The following is a 20813-nucleotide window of genomic DNA, read 5'->3' as shown; positions in this document are numbered from 1 at the left end:
CCTGCCTCTGCCTCCCGAGTGCTGGGATTAAAGGCGTGCGCCACCGCCGCCCGGCTCTTGGTAGAATTTTTAAAGTCACTTATGTAAACTATCACATCATCAGCAAATAGTGAGAGTTGGACTACTTCTTTTCTGATTTGTATCCCCTTGATCTTCTTTTGTTGTCTTATTTTTACAGGGAGCTATATGGTTACTAAGGTTTGAATACAGACTTTTATGCATTCCAGGTAAATGTTCTATACCAACCTTCATTCCTAGAGTGGTTCTCAGGAACTGGAACACAGTTATGCTCAAGATCCACACTTCTGGAACTTCCTCAATCATTGGAGACTCTGCATCCATGGCATTAGCAAGACACTTGGCAATTGGTAATTACACTACTCTCAGAAGCAACCTATTCGACTCATGATTGTTTCCTAAAATTTCTCCAAAACTTCATCGATGCAGTAAACAAATATCATTGCCTCCTCATGACTTTGATAATTTTAGAACAGTTATTATCACCTCTCTGCCACCGTCTTACCTCTATTGCCATACATGTGACACATGGAAAGACCTTAGCTCTACTACAAAATCTGTATGAGGTGATGGCTCAAGACAACCCAGTCTTGATAGAGGAAGAGTTCCAACCCTCCCTTAGTTACCCATGATCCACACACCCTCTCAGCATTAGCAGCCATCTGGATACTTCTCTCATCGAGTCCTATACAATCTAGCCATGCTTCTCACTTCTGTACGCCTCAGAACCTACATGGAGGTAGAGATACAGTTAGGGAAAGAGTCAGCTAGGAAACAGGGACCAGCATAATTTCTTCTTTGACACACACATCTCTCAATAGAGGGATCAGTCATTTCTCATCTTATGCTCACTTCGGCTTCTGTGTCTTGTAGGTCTCCAGGCCTTCAAGGTATGCCTTACTCAGAATTATGCATGCTTATCTACACAACTCGACTTTTGTCCGAGTCTGCAGAATAGGTATCTCTCAGAGTTGTAAATAATTTAATACTTAGACAGTCAGTCCTGTTACTGGCTGCTGTCAAAATCCCATTTTCCAGAAGCGTAGTCTAGGTTTACATGTTATTCTTACCACCTAGGTCTTCTGTCAGAGAGGAAAAGAAAACCTCATTTTAAAAACATTTCTCCTCTGCATTTTTGAATGGAAGCCGGGCCCCGAATAGAGCACACACCATCTGATCTATTTTCTCCCCATTGTGTAGAAAGGGAATTTATCATACTGACACGGAGAGGATAACATCCCGGGCTGAGAGCAAAACCAACTTCCCTCAGCCACAGGGCCTCATAGCAAGTGTTGCTATAAGACAAGAAAGCATTTTAAGTGGAGTTCTCACAAAGCTCCTGGAGAGGGGGAGGGCAGTGAACCACCACCTCAAAAATGCCTTTGCTCACAACTTAGGGGGAAAATCATTAAGAATTTAAAAGTTCTGTAACATTAATGAAACTAAAACTCAGTTGTATTTGTTTACCTTTTGTGTATGTGTGTGTGTTTTTTCTTTTTTGTTTGTCTTTTTCAATGGATGGGGAAAACCAAGTCAGTTGTGTTTCTCAGTGGGCTTTGTGGTTACTGATAATGCAATGTGATAGAACTTGATACTTAAAAGGGCATTGCATTGCCACTTCTTCCACTGGGAGGAGCCACTGCTGATCAGGGTCTCCAGGCACTCAAAGAGCAATCACATGGAGTCTGAAAACAGTCGTGAGCAAGCAGCCCTCAGGGAGAAGCAGAACTAGAGAGAAAAGTAGACAGACTGGAATGAAGCAGGCTACTCCTATTTCTTGTAATAATATCACCACCTATTTACCAGTCTACAGCAAGAGCTATGTATGCAGCTTGAACAGTCAGGAAGTGAAGTCCTCCTTGACACCCTAGAAGGCCTTGCCGGGATACAGAAGACGGAAAGGAGCACGGGAGCACTCTTTATTAAGTGAGTGGAGGGTTCAACACAGTGTAGCACAACTATGGATCACAGGATGTCAGCTATTTCGAAAAGAACAAAATGTCTTATTAGGTTTTCATATTTAACAAGGGGTAGGGGAAACGGAGCCTAGACACATACTTTATTCGCCACTGTGAATGATAAATCCACGTTCTTTATACAAATAAAGTCTTATACTGTCACTAAGAAGATTTAGGTAGCCTTTCTGATTAGACCAAATCCTCTCGGTTTGGCTTGAGACTGGGGGTGACGTGAGCGAGGGCGCAGAGATAGTTAAGCACCATAATTTCATCCCAAATCTCTCGCAGTGAGGCATTAAAGATTTGCTCAATTTTTTGTCCTGTGAAAGTGGTCATCCTAAAAACACGTGCTTGCTTGGATCAAGCAGGGAGCATCCGGGAATCTAAGAGAAAAGGATGCCTGTACTTCGGAATATATCTTACGAGATATAGGAATGTAAGACGATTCTGACCCAAGAATATGGCATATTGTGAGAAATGGTTATTGTGGTGAACATTTGAGTTTCAAAGCAAAATCTTGTAGCAGCTGCTAACCGCAACCTGAAGTTATTTTTTAATAGGTAGATTATAAAATAAGGATGTAATTAGAAAGGCTACTTAGGATGGGAGAGAACACTGGGTAGTAGGATCTGGTCTTGACTCTGATTTCGTTAACATGGTGACCTGGCTTGTCTCTTCTTGGTGGTTACTGGTTCCTGTTAAGCCAGTCCTTGGCACTGCAGGAACTCCGGCTGATACAGAATGCTATGCAAGGTCTCATGGGCTACAAACTAAATGGTCTGAAGCCAGCTGGACCTTGCTCCAGGAGGCTTAGGAACACCAGGGATATTATAGAAACTGACACAGCAGCTTCCCGCTTGGGAACCCCTGGGGTGTAGAAGAAAATAAAACTTTGGATTTAGCCTGAAGCTCCTCTTCCTGGATCAAGTTTATGCATATAAAGCTGCTCTTACTGACACTGATGCCCTTTGCTCTGCAGGGATGCATATACATACGTATGTCAAAAACACGATCATCTGGGGTGGATGTTCCTCAATCTTACACCAGAATTGTGAGGAAAAAATTGAAGTCGCCATTATTGAACAGAGCATGGGAGATGTAAAATATGGAAATCTTTTGATTATTTTGACATATTTCCGAAGATTCAGTAATCAAAATGTCACTCTTCAGAAGGAGGGACTAAAGGAACTGACTTTTAGAGTAAACATAGATTATGAAAACTAAACATAAAACAGGCTGTTTTTCTTATGTTAGAATTATGTTTTGATAGTAAGGCCCAATAAATAAAATAAAAAGAAAGATATAAACACATTCCTTTTACGCAGGGAGATAAGTTCAGCAATGCCATCTTTCCACATGTTGAGTGATATCTTTTATGTACTAAAACTATCTACATTGGTGAAAAGCATGAAGATGAAGTTAATATATTTGGAGAAAAGTACGCAGTTATGGACTGACTGGCAAAGGGGACTGGCAGAATCGTGCATCATCTGAAATTCCTGCAAGTAAAATATTAGAAGACGTGAGAAACCAGTTAGAGTTGGCCCTGATAGGATCAAGGATTTAGCTGTATGAACTGGCTATTCTCCAGTGCTCTTAGAGCAGCAAAATCTAATAAAAATCTAATACAAATAACAGATAAAATCAATACAGTTAGAGGTGAAGTCAGCTTAGTCTAAGTAGCTTCACATGAGGAGAGAGACAAGCATCCAGATAGCATCTGTGTTATAGAAAAAGATTAGGGTTATGAAAGATGCTAGGGGGTCCATTTGATACTATAGTAAGTTCAATTGACACTGTCTTCTGGAATAAGCCTGGGAATATACAGAGTTACTGCTGCTTCCACTGATGGAGACTGAACACAGTAAATCAGGTATTGTTCCTTTGTCTCCACATCTATGATACCTGTCCAAACAGAAGTCTAGAAAGAATAATGGATTGAGAAGTTAGCAGTTGTTCATCCACTGGACAACCAGGGGGTCAAATGCCTTGGGTCACAGAGATACCACTTCTGGTGTCTACACAGCTCTGAGGCTTCCAGAATCACCCCTGAGGTTTGCCCCTCCTGACAAGATGCTGGATATAAATGTGGAGCCAAGACTAACCACACAATCAACACAGGCAGAGCAAAGATTTTGGAAGGCTGTCCTGTTCATTATCTTTCCTTTATCCCTCAGTGTGAGGAAGTCATAGTTCACGATGATACAGAAGTTATTGGACCCATTTCTAGGCTGAAAGAATATGCATTTGAGGTACTGGATCATTAATTTTGAAATGCAGGTAACTTCTAAACTTGGATCAGCATTTGGAGATAGTCTTTACTAAGCTGGCATGGAAAAATCCCCACGGGGAAGATAAAATGTAAAGTTGCCAGGGTAGCAAAGAGTGGAGACACAGTTGTTCAGGATGCTGGGACGTGGTGTCTCTCTTCGCTCTGCAGCTGCACGGTGAACTGCAGAGCAGAGAGAAACAGTTCATTTTAGAAAGTCAACACCATAGCCTTCTCTGCACGACTGACCCAGTGCTCACAGCTGAGTTATCTGTACCCATAAAAAAAAATTTAAAGTCTGGAAATTTCTGTACTTAAGAAACAGCTCTGAAAATTTCTAAAAACAAGTCATAATTTTAGAAAATGATCGAGATAAATACACAGAAAAGAAGTATGTTCTGCTCAATTTCCTCATAGGAAAGAAAGGAAAACGGCAGTATTTAGGAACAGTCCCATCATGAGCAGGGCTCAGGCAAGTCAGCAAGGGCAGGTTCTTCTAATGTAAACTTCCCAGGTCCATTCTTAATGATTCAGTCTGTCTTGACACCCCCTGTTCGCCCCTGCATCCTTAGTCAAAGCCTGAACGGAAGAGAAGCTAAAGAAACTGTCAGTGTCTGTCTTCGCCAACAGCTATGCTAGCCTCTGCAGAACAGGGGCCATTTTTCACTCCCTGGGTCTTCCGGAACTTCTAGTCTTTATTTCTGCTTTCTTCTCACTCTTTTACTGCATCGCCTCAGACCCAGCCAGACAGTGGGAGCTGGGGACACTTGCCACAGGTTCCTATTCAAATGAAGATTATAATGCCCCCACTGGGATCAGGAACTCTCTGGCTTTAGGCTAATTTTTATTTACTCAGTTATCCAAATTGATGTTTTTACTAATATTTTGCAAAACAGAAGCAAGCTATTTTCTCCAGTTCAACCAATTTCTCTCTGCAAATATATATTATTTAAACTCTGGTAGCTATTAAAAAATGAAATACATGATCAAAGAAATTGTCTAATAAATAAATGGAAGGGTTTCTATTCTCTTAGGATTTCTTGAATTCCAAATGTGCTTTACTGGTAAAAGAAAGCATCGGAAAATATTGCCCTTAAATCCACATATCTAACAACTCGCAGTTGTGACTCCTCCTGATGCAGAATCTGGCTGCTACGGCTTATCTTAGCAGCCACTTCTCCATACCGATTATTTATCTTTAATTCTGCAAAATCTCTCGTGAAAACGTATCAGTGTACTAGAAGAAGCTCAGATACCCAAATTCTTTTTATCTTCCACTAAAGTTTGATAAATATGTTTCAATTTTTTTTTGCCATGAAAAATTGAAAAGGCAGAAAAAAAATGCCCCTGCTAACTGGAAAGTCGTGCTTTCTAAGACGGCTGCGGCCACTGGACAAAGCTATCCTACCAGTGTTTCAGTGCCCACAGCCGGAATGGCAAGAACCCCAGGGTCTGTGTGACAGTCAACCGACTACAAGACACCATCAGGACCACATTGGCATACTGGTCTCATGTGCGGTTTTCACTTCAGCAGAGGATGGAATCATCACAGAACAAGCAATGGCACTAAAGCTGCAGCAAGAAGTACAAAGTGGAGGATCTGAGAGGATCTGGGGCTTTAAAAACTCTGTGCACCTTTTCACTTGAAAATGTTTCTACGGGGATGTGAAGAAATGCAAAAAGCTAGTTAACCTCAAGGGTTCTTCTTAACTGTTGGCATTAACATTTAATTGTTCTATTGGGTCACTTGGGGAGATATCACATGAGAAACAGAAGAATCCCAAACTAGCTTTTTTCATTTTTATTATGAATTCCAGCCTTATGGATGAGCCGAGCTGGAGTTGCATAATAGCACCAGAACTCAGAAGCGCCTGGAAGCTTGAATGAAGGCAAGGCTGCACACTTGTGCCGTCTCATCAACTTGAAATCTAAGGACACAAGCTATTGAGACTATATCTGTATCCACGCAAGCCAAGAGGCATGAACCATTTTAGAACTTCAGAATTAAGTCAAACGGACTCGTGTCATGCTAACAATTACCCTTGTAAAAGTTTGAAAGCCAACAGCAATTTCACTCAATGGCATTATGTATTATTTGACATTCAGATAAACGTTGAATATGGAGTTGTGGTCACTCATATTATGTTCTAAACACGGTGACTTAATCATACTACAGATATTAAGCTGCAAAGAATGAACTTATATTGGTCAACTAATTCCCTGAGAGTGCCTTTTAATATTATGGGAAAATTTTAATGTTATAGTGTTAATGTTTAAAAGCGTATACGTAGAATTAAAAGGAGATGTTGTGTTAATAAAGATTAATCATGAGCTCCTAAAAAATGAAAAAAAAAAAAAAAAAAAAAGAGAAAAAAAGAGAAACTTTGAAAAACAACTTTCAACATCTTGAAGAGGAAAAATAATCTGACAAAAAAACAAACAAACAAACAAACAAAAAAACCCACAAAAGCAGACCACAAGTCCACAGACAAGCTGTTCTCCCAACTGCAGAGCCGTGGTAGAACAAGCAGCCTGGCTGGGATTTTGAAGTGTGCAGCCACCTCTCAGCTCTGCGAGATCGAAACGTGTGGTACAGTGGTATTATGTTTTTAAAATAGCAGAAGCACAGAGAATGGAAATGACCTGAACACTTAACAAGTGAAAGGCCCAGATCGTTACAAACACAACTGAAGTCAGGTGTCCATGCAAAGTACGTGTATATTAAGGAGGGAGAAACATACCCATTCCGAGAGGTCACTGAGCTAGCAAAATAAGAAATAGAACAGTGAATGGATGTTTTTAGTGAGCACAGGATTTTCTGAAAGTTGTCAACTCATTTGAGGACTTGATTGAGGCTCGCTACAGAAAACAGAAACAGAACGCAGTGAGAACCAAGGGAGTAGAGACACCCAACCTGTCAACTATTCTATTTTAGCTACAATCATAAGTAGCACTATATGCTGAAATACGCTGCTATTTTTCATTTTTTTTAGTGTTGATGTCTCTAAGAGAGCAAACACACAAAGTATTATAGCCTAATTCCGACTTTCCCATGATGCTATTCACATCAGGAAAATCTGCTCAAGGAAAACGGCCAGTCCCTACACCAGGTAATTAGTAAGTTCTTTCTCTTAGGATTATTGTAACAAATTAATCAGCTTTTTTTTAATTAAAGAAGGCTTTTACTGTGAAGTAAGTAATGTCTTCAAGATTGAATATTTTAAGTAAGTACTGTTATCGAAAAGACTAGTCCAAAAATGAAATATAAGTTAACAATTAATTTCACCATATATATATATAATCTTACCACAGAAATATTTTAATCCATCCATCAGCACAAAATCCCTGAATCACATCATAGCTTGTGGCAGAACAGTGAGAAAGAGAAAATAAATACATTTTGACAATTTAGTGTGTGAAAAACAAAACCACGGGAACTTTAGTTTGCAAATCTCTCATCTATAACAGCATTTAATTTCTAAAAAACAGTGGCTGGCTATTTGAAGAAACAAATCTTGTGAAAATGATGGAATAACTTTCCTTCTGTAGGAATTTTTCAGGAGAACCAGGTTTCCTCAAGGTCAAAGTACATAATCAACACTTGTCCCCTCAGAGGTTCTGTCCTGGGTGGACTTCGGAAGGTTGTCTTTGCCCACACCACAGCAGAAAAAGAACCGACACATGAATTCATTCTGTCTAAATGTAGGAGTGAGCACAGTGGCTGATATGGACAGCTCAGCATTTCCACAGGGACTTAGTGATGGGCTACAGTCAACAAGATATTCCAGAGGAAGTAAGGTGTTGACACTTCCCATTTTAACTTGGCATATCAAACCATCAGGGATTGACTCCCTAAACAATGTCCTCTTTCAGGGATGCTGTAACAAAAGCCCTATATCTGTAAGAATTACGTTTCTAAGTGTTCATAGCATTAGGACCAAACCTAAAACTTCTGTCTTTCAGCTTTGCCGTCAACACAGCCACCTGCCACAAGCGAATCTGTAGAAGGGATTCTAATGCAGGTTTTGATAAACATTTGCAGAAAAGGGCAACTTACCAAGGGGTTTGTTATTGTGTGAGCACAAAAATATTATTGGTTTCATAATAGGAGTTGATAACCAGCAATAGATTAAAAAATGAATAAGGGCAGCTTTCAGAATCTGTTACTGATTTTCTCCCTTCTTAAGAAAAAGCAAGGTCAAGTCAAACTAATTAAGAATTTAATGGAATGAGACATGCTACCATTGCACTATGAGATCTCCAGTTAAGAATGGAATGATGTGACGTCCTAGTTTTACAAACCGAGTGATGGAGGGGGCTGCCCTCAAGCTAATACTCTGAGAGGCAATGGCCTTGGGAAAGCATTGAGAGTCTGTGACAAAGTCACCACACCAAAGGTTTGAACAGCTTGGGGCAGTAGCTCTTTATCAACAAGTATAAAGAATGTTCATATTTTCAGACCTACCGTGACTATTAGAGGGTAGCCTGGCTATGCTACTCTAGGGTTTGTGTACAAGCAGGCAAGCTAGGATTAGATCACCACATGAACACAGGTAACCTTGTACTTCTTCTAAAAGGAAAGCCTTATAAAGTAGTCCAAAGACATAATAAATTACCTACTGTTGGAAGTGAACCATTAAACAATTTATTTCTCTTTTTTAAAGGTGTAATTTTTCCACTTTAAAAACTGTTTTTATTGAGCTACATATTTTCCTCTGCTCTCCTCCCTTCCTCTCCCCCTCCTCCTACCCTCTCCCATGGTCCCCATGCTCCCAATTTACTCAGGAGATCTTGTCTTTTTCTACTTCCAACGTAGATTAGATCCATGTATGTCTCTCTTAGGGTCCTCATTGTTGTCGAGGTTCTCTGGGATTGTGATTTTTAGGGTGTTTTTCTTTGATTTATGTCTATATGAGTACATATGATAATTGTCTTTCTGGGTCTGGGTTACCTCACTCAATATGATGCTTTCTAGATCCATCCATTTGTCTGCAAATTTCAAGATGTCATTTTTTTCCTGTTGTGTAGTATTCCATTGTGTAACTGTACCATATTTTCCTTATCCATTCTTTGTCTGAGGGGCATTTAGGTTGTTTCTAGTTTGTGGCTATGACAAATAATGCTGCTATGAACATAGTTGAGCAAAAGTCTAAAAGTGCAATATTTTTAACATTGGAAATGGGTATCAAGCTGATTCACAATGTGCCCATTTCCTCCAGAGACCTTGTTCCCTTCTTATTAAAATGCATTCTCAATCCGAATTTTTCCTTTGACAATTAGAAGGGGAACACAAAGACCTCAACTCAGAAGCTAAAACTAGATGATGGGTTGGGGCAGCTCCTTCATTTCTGTAATACAGAGATGTCTGTGGAGATTCAGAGGCCCAGGAAGAAGGTGGAAAACATTCATTTAGCCTTCTTCATTCTGGAGGAGTTCTCACATAGTCCCTAAGCAAGAGTTCTGCCATTAAAGGAAAAGTCTTCTGGAAACCTTCATCGGTAACTGTGTGATTTGTTGTCTGCTACCTGGAAGCATGAGATGTGGCTGATTCCTTTTTGTTATGCAATCTCCTGTAACTTGATGTGATAGCTGAGTATCCTGAACTTGGCCGTAAGGGTAAAAAAAACTACAGTAAAGTATCCTGCCTGTAGGTCTTTTACACAAATAGCATAATCTAATCTTTGCCTCATTGGTTGTTTCCAAGGACACATGATCCCCAGTAACAGCTCCTAGCTTCAATAGGCATAGACATGTCATCTTCAATAAGGGTCAATACATGATAAGCATGCCACATCATATATGAAAATTGCTCTAGCAAATGTTCTGTGCATAGTAGCACCCACTCTAAGGACAAGGTCAAACAAAAGGAATCTGAAGCTCATTTTAGAGCTAATGGCTATTGTATACATAATACACAGAAATAGAGAAGAACCCCTGTGAGGGTATTTGTGATGAAGGGTCTTGCAGAGATAATATCTTTCCAGGTCACATTTCCTATCAATGTTAGAAGGTTGAATGTATTAGCAAGATGCTTTAAGCTTATAAAGTCAAACATAATTTTAAGCTTCCAGGTTATGGATAAAATTAACATTCACATTGCAACCATGGCCTTACTTATATATAAGTGTGTACATATATATGTAAACATATACATATTTAATCTCTCCTTTTAGTACTATAGGACTGACACTGATAAAGTCAGAACTCTTATCAAAAAATGTACAGTTGGTAAACATGTTAAGGGTTATCATTACTAGAGGCATTGTGTCATTTAGTGTCAGAACTCATCTGGAGCTGTGCAGCACTAGATTTGATATGTACCAGGCCATTTCATAAGGGATTTTTTCCTATGTTGTAGTGTAAACTTTTCTAAAACAAACAAACAAACTTGTGATAGGAGTTAGTGGAGAGATAACATAGCTGAACCTCTGTGCACTCCGACAAGCAGTTGTGAGTACTGATCTTCTTTGGTTATCAGTCTGTGTGGAAGGGTGCATTTGAGGGAGGTGGAAATTAAGGCATAGAAAAGACAATTTATTCTAGAGACAACCTTGTGAGAATAGTAAAGACTGAAAATATATCTGTGTGATTCTTAGGCATGTTGCTATACTACAAATTAGTTATTTTTAGATGGTGCAGGGATTGGGGCTTTGAGGGAAATGAGCATTGTTCTTGGCTCCACATCATGCTAAATGCTCACGAACATTCCAGAAACTAGAGGTCAACAAAAAATCTGAAAATATTTTAATATTTGCATGCAAACATTTTATTTCAAATACCTGCTATAGAGTCGGCTTCATGCCAAGTGTCAATTCTTTGATAATCTCCAAAATAAAATTAGGTAAGATTAGATCGGGAGGAGATGATCCAGAGGTGAGGTTAGCTTGGGCACTCTCTGAAAGGTATTGGATCTTTCTGCCCAGAGGCCCTCACAATTTTCCCTTTCAACATATAGCTGGCTTTCATATGCCACTCGCTGCCACTAAGGACATTTCGATAATAATTCTCCACTGTTAAATTTGGCTAGGTATCTTTGTTAGCAAGAGAAACTGCTGCAGAATGGTAGATCCTTGCAAAAAGCTTCTGTACACGCATCACGCAAAAGTGCAAACAACCAAAATCATTTTTTTTTAAATGCCGAGTTGCTACACAGCAGTGAACAGGTGCAGCACGCAAAGACCAATTTTTGACTAGAAGGGAAAAAAATGACACTCTTCAAGGCATTCTGTTTGGTGGCAGTCGTGATCATTACTGAAAGTAATACTTATTTAAAAGCAGTAAATGGCCATTTCCAAACAGAACGGCATGTCATCAAAAGGAGGCAGCCTCCTGCTCACACATCCCCGGGCTCCCCTGAGTCTCATTATACTCTGTCGTGTTAGCTCACTTCCTTCTTTATTTTTTCCTTCTTATTTTTTAGACTTCTTTTTCTTCCCTGCTGAGTATTATCTTCTAAAATCAAATTAAGAGCTAATAGTAAATGTGCACAGTCACTTCAGGAAAGCAAAAACAAACAGACACGAGAGATTATATAAAAATAGCATTTCTCACACTAAAGACTAAGAGCCCAGATGGAAGTGTGAGAGGATTGCAAGTAGGCTGTAGTGCCTGAAGCTGTTATCTAGGTAACTGTTTTGTGGAGTCATTAAAGGGATGCTAAAACTATAATAATTTTGAGAAATCATTTCCATCTGTGTTCCATCTTTTAAAAACACTCTTCTCCTATCTTTAAGATTTCCAGTGGAGAACAGTGATAATGATAATAAGATAGGAAACAGCTATTAGATCTTGTTTTGGTAAAATATCGCAGAAAGGAAATATGATAAATTTTGGAGACAAAAATTGATATTGTGACTATTATCCAGTGGCTAACTAATAATAAAATGTCATGGATATTTATTTTGAATGAGTTTTCAAAAGAGTAGATTTCTTCAATGAGATTTAACATATAACTATCTAAATATTATAAAGAACAGATATATGTTAAAATGTTAATATTGAACAAATTTCTGCTATAACATAGGTGGTAATTGAGGCATTGTTTAATATATTCTAGAACTAAGGTTTCAATTTTTTTTAAATTGGCCTTTTATCTTATTTTATTTGTTACTGGTCCTTATTTAAGACAAAGTTAACATTAAGACTATGGATCAAATTCTTGGTAACAAAGAAGTTTACTTTCTTATTTATAGGATTCTCTGAGTGATTTGAGATAAATGATGAATATCAAGGATCCCTTCGGAATATTCTCTTTGAACATAATGGGATAAGACAATAGCCAAGGACTCACTCTGGGAATAAACTCTACTCTCTTTACCTATTCTGGGTCTATTGAGTGCTCAGGATCGAGCAGAGCAGGTCTTATTTGATACCAACAATGGTGATATTTAAAATCAGCCAAGTTTCTCATCAAAGAAATCTGGATATGATGAATCCTTGGGAAAAGAATAAGCAAGTGTTTTCTTGCTGTTTCATCAATTCAGCAATGCTTGGTGAGCTGCATGGAGACACGGAGGGCTGACGTCAATGCAAGAGAGAAGTGATGTCAAAGGGGGTGGAAAAAAGACACAGGTCAATGCTTTGAGAAGCAGAGAAAATTATTATTAGATTAATCTAATCAGAAAAGTGAAAACCACAAACCTTTGGCATTTATGATCCTAGAGATGTGGACACTCTAACTATATAAGTTAGAGCATTCTGGCTTTAAGCCTTCAGAGGTCTTATCTAAGATCACATTAAGGTCTAGAAAATAATGTAAAAAATGTAAACATGAACTCAATCATGTCTGTGGTTACTGTTTATGCAATCACAAATGTATTGTGAATGACTTTATCAACGCCATATTAGAATAAAGTATGCTTCTTAGTAACTCCTCCCCATGAGCAGTAAGTTCTCTGGGACAGGAGAAAGAAATTAAAACTTGCAATGAGAGTGCAGAGTGAAGAGAACATCCTTCGAAAAGCTTAGTGTCTTCATGTAACAAACACACTTGAAGGGCCAGTGGAGGCTGCTGGGCTGATCAAATATCTACACTGGTTCCTTGAAGGATAAGGAGGGATTACACAAGGGAAGAGAGAGGAGGAGGAGGAATGCCGGGCCACACAGAGGAAATAGCTGACAGGTAGGATCAGAGGCAAGGAGGACTGGCATGGTGGAGGCAGTGGGAGGAGTTTAGTGTGTCTGGGACACGGAGTGCTGGTGGGATTTAGTGACAGATGAGGCAGATGAACAGGGCTCACCAAATACAGTAGGGCTTTCAGCTGTGTTGAGGAGTTGGGAATTCCTCTCAAAGTATTGGAGAATTGAAGGAATTGAAAATAAGGGAATGCAATTAATCGGGCCTTCATTTTAGAAAGGAATTCATGACTAGGGGGAGGACTTGGAGGAGGCAGTCAGTACAAAAGGAATGAGTATAGTGAGTAGGCTCTTGCAGTATCCCAGGAGACAGAGTTGACATCATCAGGTGGAACATGGGGAGTGAGGACGGGGCAGAGATATTGGCTTTGAATATCCAGGCACTACAATTATAGTATTGGATGGGAAATCGACATAAATGAGTGGGTCCTTAGCAGATAGGAAAATTATGCTGAAATATTTGGGTAATCATCTCCCTGGCTGAAGAACCTTCTGGAAGATAATAGAGCGCCCTTCTCAGTTTAACAGTCATGACAACAGCACTTTAAGGCAGCCCTGTATTTTCTCATCATCAGTGAAATCAGCCTGAATTCTATAGGAGACCTCTCTCAACTGTTGTAACCTGGTTGTGTTCTGCCCAGAGTTATAAAATCTCAGTGAGGTTCTCCGTGGAAAAATCACCTGCAGCGCAGGCATTTTTAATCTCAAGGTGCTCTTGGCCTCTCCTTGTTCCCTGGAAAACTTGGGAGTAAGAGGCAGAGAAGGGAGCCCAGCCGGCGATAGTGGTGCGCTCATCTGTTTTCTGAGGGAAGCCGGTCAATCCAAAAGAGAAAGAATTAGAGTTGCTGAGTAAGAGGTATCTAAACTTGGAAGAAAGGCTTCCTATCTCTACACGGAGGGACGAAATGCCAAGTATGCTTTGCGGCTGTGGGGTGTCTAATGCAAACCCAGGGCACGATGCAGGTACTCACCCCTTCTCCGCCATTTTCAATGGTGTTCGCAAGCATTTCTTGCAGCGCTCTGACAGATAAGGACTGCTCCAGCACGAAATTGCAGACACAGAGATCTGGAGGGATGTACTGTGGAAATAAAAGCAGAGTGAGGATGCCTTTGCGTATCAGGCAGGGGTCAGTCACACAGGGGCATCACAATGGCACTGGCCCCTACCAGCTAAAATGACAGCTGGCTGGCTGGACAGAAATGTAAACAAGGCAGCTTTCCCAAGTTAAGACAGGGCGTAAAAGCTGGATTGTAAAGGATGAAAAGCAGCAAAGCTTCGAGGGAACAGTGGCCAGATGTCAGGATCTGCTTGAGTGAAGACGGGTGGTACATAAGGGTGAAGAACACACACGGCCCTGCTGAAGAAGGAGCAGGAAGGAAAGGTTCATCTACACTCAAGACTGAGTGGAGGAAGAAATGCACTGATGTCTCCTCCGCAGGAATTCACAGGACAGAACTAGACAAAGTGTGGCTCTAGGTTACAACAGCCCAACATAGCAAATCTGCTTATTTGTGAAGAAAACCTGGATTTGATCATGCATAAAGAGGCAGCAAGGGGATTAAAAGCTACATAAACATAGGTCTGAACAAGGAAAACTTATGACTCACATAATAGCCATGATTAATATTAGAGTCACTTAGCAGAAATCAGTTATCAACCCGACACTAGCATTGTTCTAGATATTTCTTACCAATGACTAAAGCTCCTTCCCTGAATATTGCTGGCAATAGCTAATGCTCTTCAAGTGAGCATGTTCTCCACGTCAGGTATTTTCCTAAATGTTCTGCATACGTTAACACACCTAGTCTGTATCAGCATCCATTTAGATAGGTACTCCTAATGCCCCAGTTAATAGCCCAGGGAATGAAGGCTTAGGACATTCAGGTCATCTGCAAAAGTACTGTATTTGGCTAAGTCAGGTTCACACGGAGGCCGTCTGTCTTCTAGGGTTCAAGCATTTAACCCTGTACTGTTCCCCATACCAATTTAGACAGTAAAGTTTTTTTTTTTTTTTTTTTTTTTTTTTTTTACAATTAGAAAATTTTAGATTGGCAAATATTTAAGTACTACATTTCTGTTTGATAATGAGAAAGCTAGGAAAAACAAGGTCGTTGCCCTCAGGACCTTATGGTCAAATTTCATAGTACGCCCTCTTCCTTGGGAATACAACTTGTGACTGTCCTCCACGCCCATCCTTCTTTTGATAGTAAACCAGCATGACAAGAATAGCACCAAGGAGAATGTGGGGCTGTGAGGCAGAGGATGGTCATGAGAGGTGCTGCTGGCAGAAGGACCCTCACAGACAACGTATGTCCTTTCTCCCAGAGTAGCCTGCTACTGGTCTATTGTAAAACCCTGGGCTCAGCCTTCAACATAAAACCTGCTTAAGGAAAAATAATACAAATAGCAAAATGTCTTCACTGACAGAGTCATGACCTGAATCACACAATCTTGAGCTGACTGGAAAAGGAGTTAACCATGAAATATCCAAGAGAGGCACAGTTGCATCCAGGTAGCTGCGCACGATGGTCAGAATATCCTCTGTGGGTGTGTGTCCTCAAAGCTGATGCTAGGATGTCAGTGCCTGCGCATTGCTCAACATGGCTACTAATGATGTGTACCTCAAAAGACCTTGCCTTTTGTGCTTCTAATGGAACACTTTCTGTATCTTTGTGAACTTTTCTAGAGAAACAGAAGGGAAAAAAATCCTCTAAAAAGGAGATCTGGTCTATCCATGATTTGGGAGGGGAAAAGGATCACCTTATCCCAAGCACGTTCCATATAGCTCATAAATATTCATAAAACCTTTTGAAGAGTATGCAGCATAGACCCCACTTTGCTGTTATGCCTGTTTTGGGACAGCCCACACCAATCTCTCTTTGGAGTGCTTGCTTTGCTAAGTAAACCACATAAACTCTGTCTCTCAAATACGTCTTTCCTTTGAGGAGAACAGACAGGCAGTCCCCACCCCCTACTGTCTGTTCCTCAGGATAGGAAGCAGAAACTGACAATGACTCCTAAAGCTTCAAAATGGAAAACCGTTTCCATGGAGTCTGATTTAAAGGTAAAGGTAGCCCATTACTAAGAGCTAGATCGCTTCTGTTTTTCATTTAAAAAACAGAGATGATGGAATTGCCTCTTTTAAGTTACTTTTATTTTCATGTGTTTGTATATTTCTCATCTCTTCCCAACCTCATTGTCCTGAAAAACGAAGAACTTGCTGTCCTAAATGTGAGATGATGTACTCTTTGTTAGACCTACTGTGACTGTTTTCAATAAAGTGTTAAGACTCCATCATTAAAGTATTAACCTAGACACGGACCATCCTATCCCAAAGCTAGCTTTGGTGACATTTGTTTTGAAGTACTTTGCCATTAAGGCTTTGAGGGACTATTTTTCTGTTTGAGCTCTTTCTCCAGAGGTCTGCCTAATCAGAAAAACTAAAAATCTAGTTGCCCCATAATTCTGGTGGAACAGAAATTTCCCCGGTTCTCATCGTAACAGTTGAACCGAGGAGAAAGGGTTCTATGTACAAAGAATATCACCATATCTTTATTTCACAGTTGTTTTTTCTTTGCTTTGTTTTCAAAGTGCATTCCTAAAGCAGGTGATTAATTCATTTTCATGGGACTCAAGACAGAGGCCTCTGAACCTCATCTCTCTCAGAGCACTGTAGCACTATTATGGGCAGTATGCAATTATATGATCAACTATTTCCCTGGAGACTCGATGCTGTAAACATATACCACTGAACACGGTATCCCAAGTTATGCCATCTTGGGAGATTTTATATAGCTGTGTCTACCTGGAGTTCACGTCACCAGTTTAGAATACAGAACTCATTCAGTCTTTCGTCCTCCTTGACTTCTTTAGACTGTGTGATTTGGAGAGTTTCCTTTCAGAAACATCTGCAGTTAAAGTTCATATTTGAAAGGGGACTTTGAACTGGTCATTTAAATAGTTTCATTTTATATGTCTTTAATAACCAATCCATTTAATTGATTTCCTCCACAGCCCCAAGTATCCAAGACCTTTTCTTACAGGAGATCACCTGATTTATCAACCTTTTCTCTCAGTATGGTTTGCTTGGAGGGGAGATAGGAGCTCTTCTCTGTGCCATCGTTCATTAAGATGGAGGGTTGATGATAACGCGGACAATTGGCATGCTACAATTGTATCTGGCCTTTCCCTCCAGGTACTAAAATTATCAAGAAAATCTTACTAATTTCACAAATGGCAGGAATAGGTACATTTAAGCAGGGGCTAGTTTGCATCAGGAGGATGTATCTCAAGTGGATAGATCCTTATGGTTTTGTTTCTGTATTTCTAGCATGTGGTCCCTGCCTGCAACTCTTTATATTTGGGAAAGTGATCACATCACTTTAATAGCACACAGAATAATGTGTGGGCAGTGTCAGGGGAGAGAACAGCGTAACAGAAATATCTGGAGAAAAAAAAAACACAACTTGTGACATGAATGAGCGCAGAGTCATCTGACCAGCTATGCCAGCTGCCATCCTTAATTAAACTCCAAACTGGACCGAGCTCCCACCTCTATACCCCTAAAGAATGAGCCAAGGCCACTTGATCATCCAAGATCATTTGTCTGCATCCAAGAGAGTTCCCCCAGGAGGCCAGCTCATTGTCTCGAGGCTCAGGAGCCTCTGCCTCAGTCACTCTGTCTGCCAGACATGGGGCACATATTTGATGATTCTCAGCACGGAGAGAAAGACTCTGTTGACATCTGTTCTGAAATAGTTCCTCACCACTCTCCCAGCCCTGTCCTTAGCCTACAAAAGCATTTCATTTCAAAGTGTCCTACAGAGAACCTTGAGATGCCAGAGCCCTGGAAAGCCAGGGACAAAGATTCATTTAGCCCCACTATGTGCAAAATTGCAGATAGGCAGGCCTATTTATCATCCATGCTCTGTAAACTTACACAACAGCATGGCTTTTCTGAGGCTTGCTGCAGCCTAGCTGGTGGGAATCTGATGCTCCTGTTAGCAGAGCGTTTCACATTCCTTTAGTACCCAACAAGAGCCATTCCACATTGCAGTAGCTCCTCCTAGTGAAGCCTTCAAAGAAGCCAAGAGATGAGCTAATAACAAGGCGGAGAATCATCGCCTTTCCCGCATAAAGTTAACCACCATCTGTTTTTCGTTGTCTAGGTTTTGAAGTACAGGAGTCAATCAATTGCACAGGCAGCGGGGTTTTTGAAAAATTGATCTGATTCCCTTAGTGCCCTTGTATGTAAAACAGCGAGTGTTTGATTCTCTGTAATCCCTTAATATCATCTAGATATGTATGGCTGATAGTAGCGACAGCTATGGACAAATTGCATCTTATCTTTATAAGCAATGGGTAACACTAATGGATGTATTTAGAAAACCTTGAAATAATTAGGAGAGATTTGGCATGGTGACTAATTGGATATGAAGAATAAGGAAAGAGAAGATGTCCAGGTTCCCACTGATGGGACAGAGCACAAATAGTCATCAGTAAGGCCAAGCCATGGAGATCACAGTGAAAACAAGTTTCACCCAGGACATTACCCACGGCAAGAAGGACCAACAGATTATGGGTGAACTCTCTGTGATAATGTGTGAGTATTTCTAAGGTATTTGTAGAGATACACTGATCAAGGAGAAGAGGAAGAATGTCAGAAACTGGTATGTATTCTCACTCAAGGGGAATTACCAAGTCCATCTAGTTAATCTCACCTCCTTTCCCATGTTCATTACATAACCACTGGCTAAGTAAGGAACATTAAAATATATGTTCAGTGTTGTACTAGCTACTGTTTGAACAAAGAAGCAAAGTAAGACATGGTTTCTATCTTATAGTGAAACTGTAACCTATTTGAAGAAGCTTTTCCTGTGCAGCATGATATTTTATAAACAAGATCAATACACAAAGACACACACATACACAAAGACACACACACACACAAATATGTTAAGAAGTGTAGTATATGAAGACTGGTGTGAACCCTTTCAGGGATGTTGTGATTAAGAAAGTAACCCAAGTAGGAACTTGGTCAGAAGTGAAAAAGATGCTTCTTAGAACCTTCATCCAGTAACTGATGAAAACTGATGCAGAGATCCACAACCAAGCACGAGGCTGAGCTCTGAGCTCCAGGAGTCCAGTGGAAAAGAGGGAGGAGGGATTATATGAGCAAGGGGCGGGGGATCAAGATCATGACTGGGAAATCCACTGGGATATCCACAGAGATAGCTGGACTCATCTCATGGTAATTTATGAACTCCAGACCACAACTAGGGAGCCTGCGTGGGACTGAACCAGGCCCTCTGCGTGTGGCTGACAGTTGTGTGGCTTGGTCTATTTGAGGGACTCCTGTCAGTGGGACCAGGATCTATCCCTGATGCATGAACTGGCTTTTTGGACCCCGTTGCAGATGGTAGAATACCGTGATCAGACTGATGCAGAGGAGAGGAACTTGATCCCGACCCAGCTTAATGTGCCAGGCTTTGTTGATTTCTTATGGGAGGCCTTACCCTCTCTGAGGAGCTGATGGGGCATGGGTTGTAGAGGAGGTGGGGAAGTAGAGGGGAGGAGAGGAGAGAAGGGAACTGTGGTTAATATGTAAAATAAATAAAAAATTAAAGTAAAAACAAAACAAATATCCAAGAAAAACGTCTTGTACATAGAAAGAATTCAAATTTTTGTTTAATAAGTGGTTAAGGTGAGTGCTCTTTTTACTTTCTGCATTTTGTATATTTTTTTCTGTTTAAAAATATCATTAATTGAAATAGGAGTTTCCAAGTTAAAGGACTGTTAAGAGATGAAGACTCAGTCAAGGAGTGGTTAGGGTCACTGAAGACTCTGTTCTAGGAAGAAGTTAATATGGTTCTCATGGAATGTCAGTTCCCATAAGCGTGGGTTGCTCTAAAGAGAAAGACTGACTTTTTCTTAATATCGGCCCCATTTCACTGTATGATCTCTCTCGTTTTACTCTTGCCACAACACCGCCGCACTTAGACCTTTACCAGAGCCAAATAAATGCAAATACCAATCTCAGGCTTTCAGTTTTCCAAGCTATGAACCAAATAAGCTTCTTCTCTTTATAAAGCCCCAGCCTCAGATATTTTGCAACAAGAATGAAAAACTGATGAATCTATCCCCTTCCCCCCCCCCCTTTACTCTATTGTGCTGTTTGAGATGGCCTAGTCAAGGAACAAATATAGCTGGCATTTGTCTTATATTTTAGATTGTGAAGCAAAGGAAGTCTCATTCTCGAGGGGCACTGTCTGCTAGTGCAACGCTGGCCTCAGTCCCTAGTATCCTAGCTTCTATACATATTTTGTGTATTCCATTCACTGCACTGTCTCAACAGGGGATATCCATGTCACCAAGATGGCTCCATGTAGCACTACTCAAAGACATGAAGAAGAATATTCTCCAAGCTCTTTTG

The 20813-nt window shown here is 40.4% G+C and overlaps 1 protein-coding gene across 1 annotated transcript in view; it reads right to left on the bottom strand.

The window, feature by feature from the left end:
• The window catches only part of Ryr3 (ryanodine receptor 3), a 429760-nt gene that overhangs the window by 328687 nt on the left and 80260 nt on the right, over positions 1-20813 (bottom strand). Inside the window, exon 7 of the mRNA XM_038331390.2 lies at positions 14352-14459. Within this exon, the coding sequence (XP_038187318.2) occupies positions 14352-14459 (108 nt within the window). The remainder of the gene's footprint in view (positions 1-14351; positions 14460-20813) is intronic.

The sequence above is a fragment of the Arvicola amphibius genome, chromosome 5 (genome assembly GCF_903992535.2).
Source record: "Arvicola amphibius chromosome 5, mArvAmp1.2, whole genome shotgun sequence".
Taxonomy (NCBI): Eukaryota; Metazoa; Chordata; class Mammalia; order Rodentia; family Cricetidae; genus Arvicola; species Arvicola amphibius.
Note: the sequence above shows the minus strand (reverse complement) of the source record. Positions and strands in the feature narration are given on the sequence as shown.